The sequence below is a fragment of the Galleria mellonella genome, unplaced genomic scaffold (assembly GCF_026898425.1).
Source record: "Galleria mellonella isolate WM207_F2 unplaced genomic scaffold, CSIRO_AGI_GalMel_v1 utg116, whole genome shotgun sequence".
Lineage (NCBI taxonomy): Eukaryota > Metazoa > Arthropoda > Insecta > Lepidoptera > Pyralidae > Galleria > Galleria mellonella.
The window spans coordinates 3,226,454-3,244,214 of NW_026441978.1; the positions used below are offsets into that span (position 1 = coordinate 3,226,454).

Below are 17,761 nucleotides of genomic sequence, written 5' to 3' on the forward strand. Positions count from 1 at the left end.
GTGGGTAGGTACCTAAGTAGACATTTTTGCTATGTCCTAATGCTAATGTTTTTCATTTCATTATATACCTTATTACAAGGCGTTGGAGTTTTAATTTATACAGCAGAATAAAATCAGTAAGTACCTAATGTTCCTGTGTTTATCTACTACACGAAAGGAATAATTTTCAATTTAATTTAATTTTTATTTTTTTTAAATATTATACATATATGCGACTTTTAATAAGCTGAATCATTATTATAAATAAATAGGTTTTAAAAAGTCTCATTTTTCATATCGATGCATCGTTTGCGGTGAAGTAAAGTTTTAAAAAAACTAGTTTCGTCTGACGTAGTATTATCATTATCATTTTATTACTATCGCATTTGTTGTCGTGTAATTTTTTGTCTGCGTTCTTAAGCGCCGTACACACACTCTCAGTCAAGTCACTAACTCTTCATCATGGCAACAAGCGCTCTAATACAATCAACCAAACTATGTTGTAAGTAATAGTTAATGCCATTTTATTATTAATCAAAAAATTAAGTAACTGTTTTTAAAATTGAAATGTAATATTAAGTGTTTAAAGAAAAACCAAATGAAAATTACCAATTTGTATAAAAGTTTCTAAAAACAAGTCTAAACTCAAAAATTTTTTAAATGTTCAAGATACCAAACATTATATTTGAATATGTAAATACAGGTCTAAGCAATAAACAAAGACTATTTATAGTAAAGACATGAAACATTATTATTATTTGTTACTACTGGTGTATAGCTATGAACATAAAAGTCCCATTGCAAAAATATGAATGCCCCTGCCCTTTGTAATCATGGTACTGAACACTGACTCCTCTTAGTAAATCTTAAAACATTGGGGGCACTAGTGCGGGCACAATAAATCTTAATAAAACAAGAGCATTAGTGAGTATTTTTTTATTTTGTTTTAATGATTATTTTTTTTAGTTTACACATTGCAAGGAGTAAAGGCAACTGCCTCACAATGCCGAGCATTCACCACCAAGCTGACTGACCAACAACAATATATCCAAGATTTATGTAGGAATTTCAGCAAAAATAATCTCAAACCAAATGCATCAAAACTGGATTTAGCTGGTAGATTTCCATTTGATGAGGTATGTTATATGTATATTTATCTTAAAAATATCAACATCATTGTCATGACTGTAATGTCTTATTGCTGGATATGGGTCTCTCCCCTTAAGATGAGCATGTTTGTGTATTACAATGATACTGGCCAGTGGGTTAAAAAAATGCATTCTAAAATTATATTCTCTACAATTCTAAGCTTCTTATAAATTTTTAAAGTTTCTAGTTATTAAAATTGGTACCACTTGTATCCTTTGAGTTTTTATTATGGAATAGCATAAATATAAGCAAAACCTTACATTCTTCTCTGTAATATCTAATTGATACAAACATGTAGAAATATGAACAATTATCATGTTACTAGTCTTACTAATGTAATAAAATTGTAACTGGACAGTGTCTGTACATGGAAGATAATTTAAACAAATTGATGTAAGGTGTCTAAATCTTTCGTCTGTATTTTTATTCTAATATCATGCAAAAATTACTACACCAAGTTAAATGTACTTGTTGGGGGGAAAGGATTGTTAGTAATGGAGACTGAGAATCCTATTGCTAGCAATATACCCAACCAGGTCGACCTCCTCGCGGTTCTCCCTGGAAACTATCATGGTTATTTCCTGATGAATTCATCATGATGGGCAAACTGACCTGTTTTCATTCTCATCTATCAACTTTCACTGGTTCTCCGTCAGTGTATCCCGTTAGCGCAGACGGGGTTACCATACCATTTTAAACAATCAAAAAAAAATGCACTTGTCACTATTGTATTCCTAAAGATGTAATGTATATTTTATTTTGATATGACAATTAGAAGTATTCCATTACTTTTCCTTCTGAAATCTGCATGTAAGGTGTAGCAGGAAAAAGCTAGTATGTTTATATAATTGATAACATTAAATACATTATCAACAAATTCTCTATATATATTTACACTGCTTAGATTACAGCTACATATTCTTTACAAATAGTTAAATATAAGTACATAAAGAATTTCCCTACTCAAAAGGAGATAGTTTTTTTTAATAAAAATGGCAAATATGAGTTGTCTATCCATCTGTCATGTTTTTATGAATAATTATTTTCTATTTGAAAAAATTATAGCTTATAAAACCATTATGTATTTGGTTATCCCTCTGTTTTTTTTTTTTTTACAACTTAGAATGGTAAACAAGCTGACGGCCCACCTGATGGAAAATGGTAACCATCACCTATAAACATGAGCAGTACCATGGACATAACAGAGTATACTGTTTCGCCCATAATACCCCCCATGCGTTGCCATTCCTGAGGACTCAGGTGTTATTCCTCTGTACCTAGTAAATTCACGCCATATCCCACCCTTCAAACCGAAACACAGTCATGCAAACACAACTGCTTCACGGTTGAAACACGAATGGGACAGAGGTACCCAAGCAATCGACTTTTGTACAAAGTCTCCCTCTGTAAATGATTGACACATTAAATGTCATGTGATGAAAAGTACTCATATTCTTATTTTGTTATCATTACATATATTTTTTATACCTACTTCTGGAATGGATAAACAATGTGATATAAATTAATAACTGTATCTGTGGATTATCCCTACTAATATTATAAATTGCCGTGTGTTCAAGACATAGAATGGACTACCCTTTCCTCATAAAAGGTACTAAGAGAGCTTAATAGTTGAGGGATGAGCAGCAACATCCCTTTTAAGTTGTCACCAAAACCTAACTACAGTTGCCAATCCACCTGTCAAGCATGACAATTACTGGCAAAACCCCCCTTTTAAGGGAGACGTATGTTCAATAGTGGACAGTTGATGGCAAATATGATACCAGATTAGGGTAATTAAAAGTAAATCCCTATATTAATACAGTGTTTCATCACTCCTCATTTATCCCAGGGTTTCATTTAAGGCAACAAAGTCTAATATACAGCAGTAAAAAAGCCACCAAATCAGCATTGTAATAATCTGTGGCATATATTACCGTCTGTGGCCCATAGTAAATTCATGGGATGGGGCAGTCTCTTTATCTAAAAAAACTTGACTAAGCAAATTTGCATACTTGTCAATACTAATATAATTAACATGTTTATTTTTGGTTTTTCATAAAAATACTTTGTGGAAATCTTAATAATTTAGTTATATAATTCATGTGTGTTCTTGAGTAAATACTACAATTCTGAAATCATACATACATACATACATATCTGTCACACCTATCTCCCATTAGGGTAGGCAGAAACAATGGAACGCCAAATGCTTCGATTCAAACAAACCACTTTCGCTTCTTCCACATTCATCAATCTTTTCATACACGCTCGCCAGTTACGGGTACTTTTAATTTGGCCCTGAAAATTCTGAAATCAATTAAATATATTTTTTATTATTATTATTTTGTATACCATCAACCTTCTTCTTTTTTTTGAAATAGGTTAAAAAATAGTAAATATCTCAGTTCCTTATACTTTCATTCTTTTAATTCTAGATCTCAAAATGTGCGATTATTTTTTAGATTAAAAAATTAACCGACTTGGGTCTTATGGGGGCTAATGTCGATGAGGAATATGGAGGTTTGGGTCTGGACTACTTGTCGTTGGCAATCGCAGTGGAGGAGCTCTCCCGAGGCTGCGCCAGCACTGGCATGATCGTATCAATACACAACTTTTTATATGCCAATCTAGTAAATGAGAAGGGGACACAAGAACAGAAGGAGCAGTTTTTGAGGGATTTCACTAAAGGATCAATCGGTTGCTTCTCCTTAAGTGAACCCGGTAAGTAATTACTTGATTTTATTATCAACTACTGTATTTTTTATATTTTTAATGAGCAAGTATGGTATGTGACATCTTCATAAATTTATTCTTTATTTTTATTTTCAAACTAAAGTATTATAAAGAAATGTCAATTTTGTAAAAAGGAATATATTTAATTTATAACATTATAAATTTATTATTTGTTAATAGAATAGGTTATGGATGGTAGGCTCTATAAAATCAATATTCAAATTACATTACTACTTCATCTTAAAAGTCTGCGCAAGTTAAAGAAAAAAAAAAACATCTGATGGAAATATGACTGGAGTAGAGAGGAATTTTTTTTCCAATTTTTGGACTGTTATCCAGTGCAGTGTTTAGGATTTCTGGAATTTGTACAGAGGAAGACTTTGTACAAAAGTCGATTGCTTGGGTACCTCTGTCCCATTCGTGTTTCAACCGTGAAGCAGTTGTGTTTCGGTTTAAAGGGTGGGATATGGCGTGAATTTACAGGGAACAGAGGAATAACATCTGAGTCCTCAGGAATGGCAACGCAAGAGGGTATCCTGGGGGAAACAGTATACTCTGTTATGTCCATGGTACTGCTCATGTCTATAGGCGACGGTTACCACTTTCCATCAGGTGGGCCGTCAGCTTGTTTGCCATTCTAAGTTGTATAAAAAAAAATTTCGTTTTGAGCAGCCCCATTTTAAATTTGAATGTAGATGTTACATTCCATAGAGCCCATTTTGAGATCCCTGGTGTATTAACTTCTATGCCCTTGTACTTATGAAGTGTCTGTTCATTTTTATCTCTATTGATAAGTAAATATCTGTACGTAGCTTTTGCTATTTCTTACAATGTTTTGATAATGATAAAGAGTTGTGACAATTGGAAAAATTATATCTGCCAAATGTTTATCAGTATAATAATATAGTTATATATATATTTATGATTATTATATCATCAGTTTTAAATTGTTTAATTAATTCTCCCATTGACATATGCTATCTTTCGTCACGGCTTAACTGTAATCAAGCGTTCTCGGCGGTGTAGTGGTTACATACTGCTTTTTTATACAACTTAGAATGGCAAACAAGCTGACGGCCCACCTGATGGAAAGTGGTAACCGTCGCCTATAGACATGAGCAGTACCATGGACATAACAGAGTATACTGTTTCGCCTATGATACCATGCGTTGCCATTCCTGAGGAGTCAGGTGTTATTCCTCTGTACCTAGTAAATTCACGCCATATCCCACCCTTCAAACCGAAACACAGCTATGCAAACACAACTGCTTCACGGTTGAAACACGAATGGGACAGAGGTACCCAAGCAATCGACTTTTGTACAAAGTCTCCCTCTGGCTTCCAACGGTCGCAAGTTCGATTACAGCATTATAAAAACTATGCATAATATAATATACAATGTATTTTCTACAATAATTATTTTGCCCATTATATTTTTTTGTAATACTGGCGTATACGGTTCGTCTGATGGCAAACGAGGTTACTGTAGCCTATAGACGCTTGTAACACTAGGAATGTCACGCGTGTTACCAACCCTTAAGAAACCATAATACATCCTTTTTGAAGAACTCCATGGTGTAGTGTAGAGAAAACTTCGGCAGAAAGGTCATTCCACAACCTGAGTAATCGCTGGAGGAAGCTCCTCTGAAATCGCACTGTGCTGAACATAGCCTCCCCCATCTTTTACCAATAGTTGTCACGCTTAGCAGGCGGTTTGGCAACCGCAGTTTGGCTTTTGTTGATATTTTAAGTGGGACGCTGCTGCCCATCCTTCCACCTGGTTCTAGGGTTTGAGGATGGATTCCCTGCCGATGGTGAATAATATTTAGAATGATTATTTGCAATGAATATTTAGGTGCGGGAAGTGACGTGGCCAGTATTAAGACGAAAGCGAGAGAAGATGGTAACTACTGGGTGCTCAGAGGGAAGAAGAGTTGGGTCAGTTCCGCCATCGAGGGCTCTGCAACTATTGTGTTCGCAACTTTCGATCCCGAACTTAAACATAAGGGGATTGCTTGTAAGTATACTCATACTATTTATATATATATATATATATATATATATATATATATATATATATATATTCACAATTTGTGTTTGTTTGTTGTATTTACATTATTTTTACCGGTATCTTTCCTGCACTGAATTACCCAAATTATTTTCTCTCTAACTACACTGGGTTGGCTGAAAGAAATCTCTTTCAGATAAGCCCTCCCTTGCTAACACGTTGTTAAACTAATCGTTGTATGTATTGTTTAAGTGCAATAAAGAATATATTTATTGCAACAAAATAACACAAATGTACCAAGAATTAATCATGGACAATAAAGATACTAATCTGGTATCTATATATTGGGTTCCTCAATACACTGATGGCGGGAAAAAGGTCATCACTCAGTATGATATCACACATATTGATCATGTTCAAAATTAACCTTTTTACATATATTGACAATTGTAGTTTTTTGTAGTTTTTTTTATAAAAAAGAAAATTGATAAACAATTGAAATAGAACAAAGAGTACATTACTGCAGTGGCCAGCAACTGAGGCATTAATGGACGAAAGTGCAAATGTGGGCCGAGGCGTAGCCGAGGCACACATACATGAGTCCATCAATGCCTAGTTGTGGCCAAGGCTTGTATAGTACTTTTCTCAAACAATGCGCGAAAATCAAAAACACAATATTACTTTGTCAAAATAATGCTCACATTTCCAAGCATGTTTGAGAAAAATACATATAACACATCAAATCAACAGACGGCAATTTTATTTACAAATAATTTAATATAATTAATAAATTATAAAAATATATAACAAGAACCAGCACATATTTTACAAACAGATCAGATATCTATTTTCTGATATGGTAAAAGTCTGTTATCAAATATTATTTTTTGGACATAGACTTTTAACATATTTATTATCGGACCTATACATAGATATTGTAACTAAAATATATAGATATTGCTATATATATTATCCACCTGTATAAAAAATGAAATACATAAATGATGTTATTAGCCCACGTCCCACGTCCAATTTAGATCTTGCCCTACCACTGATAAGGTCGCCCTTCAGACTAAAATCAAACAGCGGCCATATTGATATACGCAGTACTAAGTAAAAGGTTGCTGTGATATTCTTCAATGATAAGAAATCTGTTAAAATGATTCTTGTTAATAATAGTGGATAATTTATTGATGAAAAATATAAATATTGTATTACTAGTTTTTACCATTCATCATTCATTCATCTACTCTTGAATCCAATATCAACATAAATCCAATTTATTACCAATGACAATTTTATACTGCACTCATGGAATAACAGTTAATAATTAAGTTATAACTGGGATCGGTTTACAATAGTTTGTATTGGGGGGAAAGGGATGGTTAGTACAATCCCTTTTGAAATATTACATATATAGATCCGTCAGTATTCTACGACTAGTACATGTATACCAAATTTCATAGTGATTGCTTAAGCCATTAAAGCGCCTTGAAATAAACAAACTCACTTTCACATTTTTTATTAATACCATAAAGATGGCAAACACGTGTACGGCCTCTCTGATGGTAAACTGGATTACTGTAGCCTATGAACGCCTGTGACACCAGGGATGTCGATCGCGTTGTCGACCTTTAAGATACCTTAATACCCGTGAATTTACAGGGTACAGTGGAATAACACCTGAGTCCTCAAGAATGGCAACGCATGGGAGTATCATGGGCGAAACAGTATACTCTGTTATGTCTATTATACTGCTCATGTCTATAGGCGACGGTTACCACTTTCCATCAGGTGGGCCGTCAGCTTGTTTGCCATTCTAAGTTGTATAAAAAAACGCCCTTCTTGAAGAATCTCATGCTGTAGTCTCTAAGGAAAACCTATTTATATTTATTTTAATATTTCAGGTTTCCTGGTGCCTCTAGACGCGGAAGGAGTATTTAGAGGCAAGAAGGAACCGATAATCGGCGTGAGGTATTTTATTTTAAATATTCTTCATTCTTCTACTTTTCTATTTCTTGCTGAAGAGCATTCAGGAATTTAGCTTGACTGAAGTGTCGCAGTGTTGCAATTGTCTGTCAATTTTAAAAAATAATTGGGAAATTTTAAATTTTTATTTGTGATTGATTATTTAAAAAGTGCTTGGCATATATACCATACATATCTGTCACGCCTGTCTCCCATTAGGGTAGGCAGAAACAATGGAACACCAAATGCTTCGATTCATTTCATATATAAAATCACATAATTTTTTCATCCACACCTAATTCTCTAAACATTTTTCCTTTTAACAATCCAAACAAACAATTCACGAAATAAAAGGAGCTTACAAAACAGGAATAAAGCCTTTGTCACAGGGCGGTGACGGCTTGCGACCTGACCTTGGAGGACGTGCGGATACCAAAGTCGTATGTGGTCGGCGAGCCGGGGGACGGGTTCAGGATAGCCATGGAGCAACTAGACCAGGGCCGGATCGGGATCGCTGCTCATGCTGTTGGTGAGAGCATTTCGTTTATACCGGTATAAGAGGTTTCTTCAGGGTCAATCGTGCGCGCGTTATGCCTCTAGTATTACAAGCATTCATCATTCATCACCATGATGAATTCGACAAGAATTAATCATGATGGTTTCCAGGAGGAACCGCGTGGAGGTCGACCTGAGAGGGTATATGCTAGCAATGGGGCTATTAGATCTTATTACTAACAATTCCTTTCCCCCCTATTTTAGGTATTGCTCAAGCAGCTCTGGATACAGCAATCAACTACGCTAAAGAAAGAGTTGCTTTTGGAAAAAGTCTGACTAGATTGCCCTCGGTTAAGGTAATTATATTATACTAGTTGTTTACCGCAGGTTCCACTGCATGGAACTCATTATGTCCCATTCCCATAGGAAGTAAAAATATTTACCTTTTAAAAAGACCAAGTTTGTTTACTAATTGTGTCAAGTTTAGAAAAATAGATTAAGTATGTCTATTTTTCTATATCTGGCATAATTACTGTTTTTCATGTTTTCTTACAGTCCATAAAAAGAATGCAAATTTTTCTATAGTACAACATAAAATAAAAAAAAAATATTCAAGTAAACTTAGTAATTTTTTTATAAATCTACCCAGTTCGGAATGCAATTTTAGCTAAAAAATACTGGCAAGAAACACAGCTGTTACTTTTTTTTCTAATAAAAGTTAAGTGTACAAAAAATATTACTATATAAGAAAGAAAGGAGTTACAACGCTACAATCAATTACAAGTACATTTTAATATCTAATTATTTGTCTTTTTTTAACCCTTAAAAGCTTGATTTTTAAATCAAATTAAAAAATATATAAGTGTACCCTTTACTGTGTTTACTAATGGGGGAAAATAGGAAAAAAATCAAAACGATATTTTTATATATTTGTATTGAAAAAAAAAAAAAAAAACATTTGGTAACATGTAAACAGCCAAATATTAAAATAAAATCAATTGTAGGCGCCCAATGCGATTTATAACCCCGGTACCAAATTTGAAACTTCAGGTATTTAAGGGTTAAATGATTAATTGTGGAAGTTAAATTTATTTTTGATTATGGAATTTAAATTAAAAAAAACTGAGTTTGTTCGTTAAATGTCCTAAGAAAAAAAAAACTTATCCTTTTTTATTGACAACTAGTGATCCGGCCCGGCTTTGCGCGGGTAGACAGAATTTTCAAAAATAATATATAGCATATGTATCTCCCTGATAATGTAGCTTTCTTTAGGCGAAAAAATTTCTAAAATCAGTTGTGTAGTTTTTGAATGTATCCATTAGAAGCTAGTCAAGTATTTCCCCTATATGATTATAGTTTCTATCAATTAAAAATATTAATAAAGTGACCAACACAAGCAAGCTGAAGTGGCAATGGGCAAGTCAAGTAGCTTAAAGAAACGACAAGCGATATGGAAGAAAAGTTCTTGTGTGGCGACCCCATACGGGCAAACACAGTGTAAGACGACCCTCCACTGGAGTGACGCACACACCCAGATGGAGTGACGACCTCAAATGCATTGCACGAAGTCAGTGGATGTAGGTGGCTTAGAACCGTTCCTTATGGCAGTCTATGGGGAGGCCTATGTTCGGCAGTAGACAGATAGTTGCCGATATAATGTTGATGATTTTAAAATATTGCACCTAACAGGACCGTCTGACGGACATGTCGATACTGGTGGAGACGGCCCGGCTGCTCACGTACCGCGCGGCGACCAACGTGAGCACGAAGAACAGCGCCATGGCCAAGTACGTGGCCGGCAGGAACGCGGCCGCCGTCGCCGACCACTGCGTCCAGATACTGGGCGGCCGCGGGCTCTCCACCGACTATGACGCCGAGCGACACTTCAGGTATATACACTACACCAGGGTTTCCAAACTTATTTTGTTTATTGCCCTGACCTGATAGGTTGTATTGAATACACTACATAAATGGTGTCTCCAAAATGGCATGAATTTAAACACTAAAAAGTGTTTTAATATGAAATTCTCTAGAAAATTGCACATTATTAATTACAGCTACCATATTCAAAATGAAATAATTGAATCTAGGAACACCATAAAAGACTTAGGAGTGACCTTTGATACAAAATTAACTTTCGTGCCTCATATAGATAATGTAGTTAAAAAAGCTAGCATGATGTTAGGATTTATTATAAGAAACACTAAAGATTTTCGTAATAGTCGAACCAAAATTATTTTATATAATAGTCTTGTCCGCAGTATACTGGAGTACTGTAGTGTAGTCTGGCGTCCACATTATTGTACACATGTTTTACGTATTGAACGTATTCAAAAGAGATTTTTGTGGCACCTCTCGTATCTAAATAATAAAGGAATAAAAAACTCCTCTTACATTGACAAGCTGAAGCATTTTCATATCATCTCATTAGAAAAACGCAGAGATTTTATTGACATTTCTTTTGGTTTTAAAATACTGACGCATATAATAGATTGTCCACAAATGCTTCAATTGTTTAACTTTCGTGTTCCCTCTAGAATACCTCGGAAACAGATAACACCTTTATGTCCTCCGTTAAGAAGAACAGTGTTAGGAGCCAACTCGCCTGTACCCAGATTGTGTAGGATTCTGAATGCTCACAGCGATCAAATTGACATCAATTTTGGACCCACCAACAGCAGATATAGCTTATTGCGGAAAATCTTAGACATAAGTTCATAATTACTTATTATTCAGATAATTTTACTGTTACTGTTATTGTTAATGATTTATTAAATATTATAATAGTGCATGTGGTGTTCGCGTATAAAAGATTTTTACATTAGGCAAAATTATTTTTTGTGTTATTAAGTTGCATGTAAAATGTAAAAGTTGTATGTGAACCTTATTAAATAAATAAAATAAATATTGCTAACAATGAGACTGATAGTCCGCATTACTAACAATCCCTTTCCCCCTTGAATAGACGGATAAAATAGATATTTCCATTCTAGAAAAACTGTTATTGTGTAAATTGAGCGATAAAGTATTTTCTATGTCACTTAATACCACTCGCCAAAGTATATAACAGATTATTTTTAAAAAAGTGTAATTCATATGTTAAATACTTAAATAAATAAAAAAAAATATTTAAATACTTAATAGTTTTTTTTTTTTTTGTTAATTCTATTACAGAAATTATCGTTTCATTAAAAAAAAAAACCTTTCAATATACCTACATACTGTAATACGAATACTCCATAGATCCGAATAGCGTGTAAATTTTGGGTATTCAAATATCGAGGCCCTACTAATGTAAACTGCAGCTTTGCCCGTCATACTAAACCGTTTTCCCCTATGCCACATAGTCGCTACGGTTATGTCTTGCCAGCCGCAATAATGTAGTTTACACTATTTAATACATTATTAAACTTTATGCAACTTAGAATGGCAAACAAGCTGACGGCCCACCTGATGGAAAGTGGTTACCGTCGCCTATAGACATGAGCAGTACTATGGACATTACAGAGTGTACTGTTTCGCTCATGATACCCCCTATGCGTTGCCATTCCTGAGCCTCTACACCCTGTAAATAATTCTATATGTTCTCGTTTAACCAAAGGTTGTCTGTAAGAGATTGCCCTAGCGATAAGACCGCCTTTTGTACCTTTATATGTATATTTTAATCCGTACTTCATGCTAATGTATTTCACTTGAATTGTTTATATGTCATTGTTTATTTTTGTGTATTTGGTGCAATAAAGAGTTAAATAAATAAATAAATTCACTGCCATATCCCATTCTTCAAACCAAAACCCACCCTTCTAGTCGATTAGCTCCAGATTTAATAACAATATAATTTCCATATCAACAGGGATGCAAGAGGAACGCAGATATACGGCGGAGTTACAGACATACAGAAAAGACTGATTGGACACTTCCTGTTGAAAGAGAATGACGCCCTCTGACGGGTGTCGCCGGTGGTCAGTAGAACTTAGAAACAGTCAGACTAGTTTTATGTGTTTAACAATTTCTGGCCAGAAAAATAAAAAAAAAAACCTTGCCATATTGGGGATATTTGTGGAACTAATTTCTTTAAAAAAAAATTTCTTCTTTTTTTAACTTTTTCCATTTGTCATAATTTCATCTAGATATAACTGTCGTATGCATTTAAAAACACCAAAAATAGCGCTCTATACATCAATATTGAAGATTATTTGGATTTTTTTTTATTTAGTTTCTTATATTTTTTTTTTTCATCTTAACGTGACTGTACCACAGACTAACGAATATTCTCGGAACTAATCTAGTTTACTACACCAATAGTATCTGTTAACATTATTTGTATTTTTTTTAATATTTACATTCTTTGTATGTTGCCATACTAAATCCAGATATCCCTTAACATTGGAATTTTATTAGTCTGGCCACACTTAAGACTATATGACCTGGACCTACTGTTATTTTAGTAATTTTGCTAAGATTTATATTTCTTCTTGTATTGAATTTTAATTGTATATTCGTATAAAAACCATACAATTATGCTCAATTTTAATATATAAATAATTTTACTTAATCAAATGCTGAAACTATCAGCAATAGAAAGTGTGTTATTTAAATGATGAATTACTATATGTTATCTATGTTTGTATTTTTAATTTGAATGAGTTTTTTTTTTAATTTTATTAGAGCGTTTAGGCTGTTATTAGACATTCCCCTCTATCCAAAAATTGAAGATTGAAAATTATTTCCATTTACAAATACGGAATGGTATCTACATAATTTTACGCTGGTGCTACTAAGAATGAAGTTAAATCACTTGGCCCATTGTGATGAATTCATCAGAAATTAAAAATAATGGCTTCCAATGTAGACCCCGTGGAGGTCGACCTGACCTGACAGGGGGTGTATCTAGCAATAGGGCTAACCCCATCAGGCTAAACCCCCATTACTGGCAATCCCTTTCTTCCCATTATCAAGAGGTTAAAATTGTCTTTTTACACAAATCACACACAGCCAAATTTAATAGGCATCTCACGTTGAGATCGTAATATTAAACTTAGCAGTACACTTTCATTGGCGGATTATATAATAATTAAAAAATTAATATCAAAAATATGTATTCAATCTGCTGACGTAAAAATCCCCAGCCATATTAATAAAGTAAAAACGTTTAAAAATATATCTGGCATAAAAATTAGCAACATTTCACTTGTAATTGTTTTAGACGCTATTATTTGAAATTTACTATTATTTTACATGCTTTACCATGTCTTCCTTTGTGTTGGCGGGACCTTTCGATTCTTCTAGTCGTGATTGCTGCTAGTGAATTGCTATTTGCTGATTTGTTGAATTATCTTGAAACCTAAACGTCGGAGACTAAGAATCCCATTGCTAACAATATACCCAACCAGGTCGACTTCCTCGCGGTTCCCCCTGGAAACTATCATGGTTAATTCCTGATGAATTCATCATGATGGGCTAACTGGCCTGTTTTCATTCTCATCTATCACCCTTCACTGGTGCTCCGCCAGCGTATCCCGTTAGCGCAGGCGGGGTTACCATATCATTTTCACCCATCAAAAAAAAACCTAAAAGTCAATGCCTCTACTATCAAGACTGAATGTGGATTTAATTTGTTTTTATCAAAATTGGTAGGAATTTTTAAAAGGTTACAACCTTTTTTTAATTATATATTACTATTGTTTTTATGATAATCGCTCATTACACAATTTAAATCCAATAACAGCACACGAATACACGAGTTCGTTGAACGTCTCGTCGTAATTTTAGTAAGCCGAAAGCCGATTAACAAAGAGCCGATTAAAAAGCAATTGATTATTCGTACATAACTTATTTAGTTGATTTTAATATATATTTTTTTATTAATAATTTCGAATCTAATCATAAATTTTGGAATTTAATTATTCGTCGAGTCAATGTTCTAAATTTAATTTTAAAATTGTTTTTTTTTTTAATTTGATTTAATGTACATATATTATATTTATATGAGATACTATTATTAGCTAGCTAAATTGATAAATGCCACGATATCATAAATATTTAATTAAAATAATAAATAATTTAAAGCGACTTAAACTATTTATAATTGATATAACATACTAGGTATGTACACGTAGATAGAATAGTTTGGAATAAAGAAGGAAGAATTAATTTGAATTGGTTTTGTTATTTTAAAATAAAATATATGTATACATATATATGATTTAATTTGCAATGCTTGGCGTTAGCTAATACCATTTTTGCCTCTTATTCATAATATTTAAAACTTCTTACAAACCTGTTTTAAATATTGCAAGGTTTCGTCACTTTCATATAGAGAAATTAGCGTAAACAAAAAAATATGTACCTCTATAATATATGTGTGTGTGTGCGTTCGTTGGTGCGTGCATGCGTGCGCGTGAGCGTGTGCATGCGTGTGCGTGTGTGGATGTGTTTGTGTGTGTACATATATAACTAAAATAGGTTTGTCAGACGTTAGACTTTTTTTTATGAAAAAGGGCGGTTGATTTACAACTGATGTGAAGTGCACCCACTAGTGTAAAGACTTTCTACGTCACCATCTATTTTTCTAACATAATTCGGGTTAGAAAAAAAAAGTAATTACTCTTTACAATGGCTTTACGTGGTACTTAATTTTAGATACGCAATTATTAAGAAAATCGTTTACTTTGTGATTCAAAATGTAATTTTGATTTACCTATTGCACGTAATTTTTGGAATATTTTAATACTTTTGTTATTTATAGGCGCCATGAAAAAGTGTAACTTCACGAATTAATGCAACTCTCTGTGAGTATATTTTAATATGTAAGAATGTTCCACATTGTTGTATTATTACAATAAAATATTTATTTTTGTAAATGTGTTGTGTAATTTTTTGTAACTCCTTTTCGTTTCAGCCGTTAATTTTCCACTTCTGAATACCCATAAGGAAAGTTTTGCGACTAGTTTCCACACTTTGCAGGCAGGTCGATAACGGCAGTTAGGTATTTGGAGATGTTTTAAGAGGGACGCAGTTGCTCACCCCTTGATCATAAGATTGATCCCGTAGAAATTTTATCAAAATCGGTTCAGTTGTTAAGTTTTTAGATCAATATAACTTGTTTTGCCACAATTCAAGTTTTTTTTTTTTTGTGAGACAATCTTTAATTATTGACATTTTAGTTATATTATAAACAAGACAAAGATCAAAGTTGTTACAAGTGATTGTATGATTGTAATGGATAAAGTGAGAGAGACCAGAGGGAGACTTTGTACAAAAGTCGATTGCTTAGGTACCTCTGTCCTATTCGTGTTTCAACCGTAAAGCGGTTGTGTTTGCATGGCTGTGTTTCGGTTTGAAGGGTGAGATATGGCGTGAATTTACTGGGTACGGAGGAATAACACCTGAGTCCTCAGGAATGGCAACGCATGGGGGGTATCATGGGCGAAACAGTATACTCTGTTATGTCCATGGTACTGCTCATGTCTATAGGCGACGGTTACCTCTTTCTATCTGGTGGGCCGTCAGATTGTTTGCCATTCTAAGTTGTATAAAAAGTCAGATGCGGATTAGCGTGGTAAGAGGGAGTGGCGTTCGGCCTTAGGTATCTTGTCCTGAGGAGCCTCTGAATGTCTTCATTTTCCTCATCTATTCCATTCCATATTTTATTCTATGTTTATTTAGTCCAAATTTCACTTGTAAGATTTTAACTAGAAATGAATTAATTAGTTTTAAATTCAAGAATTGAATAACTAAATATACATAAATACTTATACATATAAATGTGATTAACATAGGCTATATAAGGCTATCTTAGATTATATAGATAAGGCCTCAGGCCTCAAGAAAGAGTCAACTTTTTGTTAGCTAATTGTCAAATTAGCTCACTCTTTTTTTATTAGTTTTCCATAGTTCTTACACCTTAGCTTACATAAAGTAAATAAATAATAATAGAATCATAGTGTAATAATAAAACTAAGTAATGAATTTTAGAAAACAAGATATGAGTGTTTATTATTTATCTAACTACATACCGTAGAGTATAACTACAGGATATTTACATACATAATGAGATTTTAATTATCATGTAGCACGAAACTAACTTATAAATTAATCTGGATCGTAATTTTAAACGTATAAAACCTATTTTAGCTTAGCACACACAAAAGCAATTAACGCCGATAAGTTAATGGGCCACATTCGACCCATGAGAATTCTACAGAAATAGACAACTGTGACATTTGCTCTCACACTGTTGCATAATGCGAGTTTTGGGAATGCAGAAATAAACGTTAATTTCAATCTATTGTTAGTAGATATTATATTACCTATTTAAAATATTATTAAAAAATTTTTCGGGGTTGACGTCAGGCAGGCGGCCTGTTATAAAACTAAAAGTCAAATCTTTTTGTTTTACGATAAAATATATATAAAATAAATGGATAAAATCATATTACGCCGACCCCAAATAATAATTCGGATAAGGGTAGGCAGATGATGATTAACTAACTTTTTGCCCGCTGTTTCGTACGCGTAGTAACAGAAGTAGGAAGGGGGAAAAGGGATTGTTAGTAATAGAGTTTGACAGCCCCATTGCTAGCAATATGCCTTATTAGGTCGACCTCCACGTGGTTCCTCCTGGAAACCATCGTGAACAATTCTTATTGAATTCGTCACGATGGGCTAACTAACTTACTTCATCCTCATTTATCATCCATCACTGGTACCTCGCTAGTGTATACCGATAGCACAGGCGGGGTAACCATTCCAATATCACCCATTAAAAAAAAAAAAAACAGAAGTAAGAAAAATCAATGAAATTGACCGCTTGCAAATAAATATTCATTCATTCAGATTTTAAGTTAGACCGTCAGAAACATAATTGTGGAAACAATTTCTTGTATTAGTTTTTTCGTGATACCGGAACAAATATATATACTTACATTTAGGTAGATAAAATTTCTTAAAATTATTGTTTTGGCGTCAATTGGTCGTTTTTGAGATCGTTACTTTTATTAAGATCCCTCATATAATTTTTTCTTAAATAGCTTTTATGTACAAACATTATCTAGTATTTTTTTAATGGATGATAATGAAATGGTAACCTCGCCTGCGCGGGGGGAAAGGGATTGTTAATAATGGAGACTAAAAATCCCATTACCAGCAATATACCCAACCAGGTCGACCTTCACGTGGTCCCTCCTGAAAACCATCATGCTGATTCATCATGATGGGCTAACTGGCCTGTTTTCATTCTCATCGATCATCTTTCATTGGTGCCCCGCAGGCGGGGTTGCCATTCCATTTTCACTTATCAAGAAAAAACCTCGCCTGCGCTAACGGTACATGCTGACGGGATACTATCGAGAGATGATAGGTGAGAATGAAACGGCAGGCCAGTTAGCCCATCGTGATGAATATACCTGGAATTCAGCACGATGG

The 17,761-nt window shown here is 33.8% G+C and overlaps 1 protein-coding gene across 5 annotated transcripts; it reads left to right on the top strand.

Moving 5' to 3' along the window:
- The first annotated feature begins 3 nt into the window (after nucleotides 1-3).
- LOC113522229 (short-chain specific acyl-CoA dehydrogenase, mitochondrial-like) lies at nucleotides 4-15,876 on the top strand. Of its 5 annotated transcripts, none has more exons than XM_052894064.1 (9): nucleotides 4-116; nucleotides 946-1,115; nucleotides 3,594-3,852; nucleotides 5,720-5,881; nucleotides 7,780-7,846; nucleotides 8,218-8,369; nucleotides 8,600-8,691; nucleotides 10,025-10,224; nucleotides 10,873-11,353. In XM_052894064.1, the coding sequence occupies exons 3-9, from the start codon at nucleotides 3,621-3,623 to the stop codon at nucleotides 11,054-11,056; spliced, it is 1,089 nt and encodes a 362-aa protein (XP_052750024.1). In that variant the 5' UTR covers nucleotides 4-116; nucleotides 946-1,115; nucleotides 3,594-3,620; the 3' UTR covers nucleotides 11,057-11,353. The 5 variants fall into 5 exon arrangements, with proteins under 5 accessions (XP_052750024.1, XP_052750001.1, XP_052750006.1 ...); XM_052894041.1 differs by lacking the exon at nucleotides 4-116 and adding an exon at nucleotides 159-481 and having other exon boundaries at nucleotides 10,873-11,348; XM_052894046.1 differs by lacking the exon at nucleotides 4-116 and adding an exon at nucleotides 161-481 and having other exon boundaries at nucleotides 8,230-8,369; nucleotides 10,873-11,338.
- Nucleotides 15,877-17,761: the final 1,885 nt, after the last annotated feature.

Excerpts from the sequence above, each read along its gene's own strand:
- LOC113522229 (XM_052894041.1), top strand. The coding sequence starts at position 442 with ATGGCAACAAGCGCTCTAATACAATCAACCAAACTATGTT. Across the intron at positions 1,116-3,593 it reads GTAGATTTCCATTTGATGAG|ATTAAAAAATTAACCGACTT; the intron begins GTATGTTATATG and ends ATTATTTTTTAG. Across the intron at positions 5,882-7,779 it reads TAAACATAAGGGGATTGCTT|GTTTCCTGGTGCCTCTAGAC; the intron begins GTAAGTATACTC and ends TTAATATTTCAG.